The sequence below is a fragment of the Octopus bimaculoides genome, chromosome 27, assembly GCF_001194135.2.
Source record: "Octopus bimaculoides isolate UCB-OBI-ISO-001 chromosome 27, ASM119413v2, whole genome shotgun sequence".
Classification (NCBI taxonomy): domain Eukaryota; kingdom Metazoa; phylum Mollusca; class Cephalopoda; order Octopoda; family Octopodidae; genus Octopus; species Octopus bimaculoides.
The window spans coordinates 17031580-17032786 of NC_069007.1; the positions used below are offsets into that span (position 1 = coordinate 17031580).

At 44.1% G+C, this 1207-nt stretch overlaps 1 protein-coding gene across 1 annotated transcript in view; it reads right to left on the bottom strand.

Annotated features, from left to right (window-relative positions):
- The window catches only part of LOC106882050 (uncharacterized), a 2764-nt gene extending 2301 nt beyond the window's left edge, over positions 1-463 (bottom strand). Inside the window, exons 1-2 of the mRNA XM_052977144.1 lie at positions 436-463; positions 181-404 (exon numbers count right to left, since the gene is read on the bottom strand). Of these exons, the coding sequence (XP_052833104.1) occupies positions 181-404; positions 436-463 (252 nt within the window). The remainder of the gene's footprint in view (positions 1-180; positions 405-435) is intronic.
- Positions 464-1207: the final 744 nt, after the last annotated feature.

Here is a 1207-nt window from a genome sequence, read left to right on the forward strand (position 1 = left end):
AAAGGTTGTTTAACGTTTCGAGCAGACGCTCTTCTTCAGAAACAGGAGACAGTGGAAAGACCAAGAGAAAAGGAAGACGGAGGAAAAAGATCGCCCAACAATCCACAGGTATATATGTATTTATATACATATACATGCACACACACGTATATATATATATATGAATGTATGTATATGTACCTCTGCAGCTGAAAGTAAATTTAACAACAGTGATTGCATTTTGGTTTTTTCACTGTCTTCTTCGTCTTTTTCTTCTGCTTCCTCTTCTTCGTCTTCTTCTTCTTCTTCTTCTTCTTCTTCTGCATTATCATCTTCTTCTTCAGCTAGTTCATCATTTTCTAGACCGTTTCTGTTATTTTCCTCTTCTGCAATATTGTTTCTGAATCTAAGAATCACTCTGTCAGCTGAAAAAATGGAAGTATTGTAAATCAGTGCTGAGAAAATGTAGTAGAAATGAAATCATTTAGTAAATGTCTTCTGTTGCAGCTTCAAGCTGACCAATGACGTGTGGGTAAATTTGTGAGTGAATTTGGTGGGGACAAACACAGACACACAAGCATATTCACACACACACACACACACACACACACACATATATATACATATATACGAGGTCGTTGCCAGTGCCCCTGGACTGGCTCTTGTGCGGGTGGCACATAAAATACACCATTTTGAGCGTGGCCGTTGCCAGTACCGTACCGCCTCACTGGCCTTCGTAGGATTTTCGAGCGAGATCATTGCCAGTGCCCCTGGACTGGCTCTTGTGCGGGTGGCACGTAAAATACACCATTTTGAGCATGGCCGTTGCCAGTACCGCCTGACTGGCCTTCGTGCGGATGACATGTAAAAGCACCCACTACACTCTCTAAGTGGCTGGCATTAGGAAGGGCATCCAGCTGTAGAAACTCTGCCAAATCAGATTGAAGCCTGGTGTTGCCATCCGGTTTCACCAGTCCTCAGTCAAATCGTCCAACCCATGCTAGCATGGAAAGCGGACGTTAAACGACGACGACGATGATGATGATGATGATGATATATACGACGGGCTTCTTTCAGTTTCTGTCTACCAAATCCACTCACAAGGCTTTGGTCGGCCTGAGGCTATAGTAGAAGACACTTGCCTAAGGTGCCATGCAGTGGGACTGAACCCAGAACCATGTGGTTGGTAAGCAAGCTACTTACCACACAGCCACTCCTACGCCTTTGA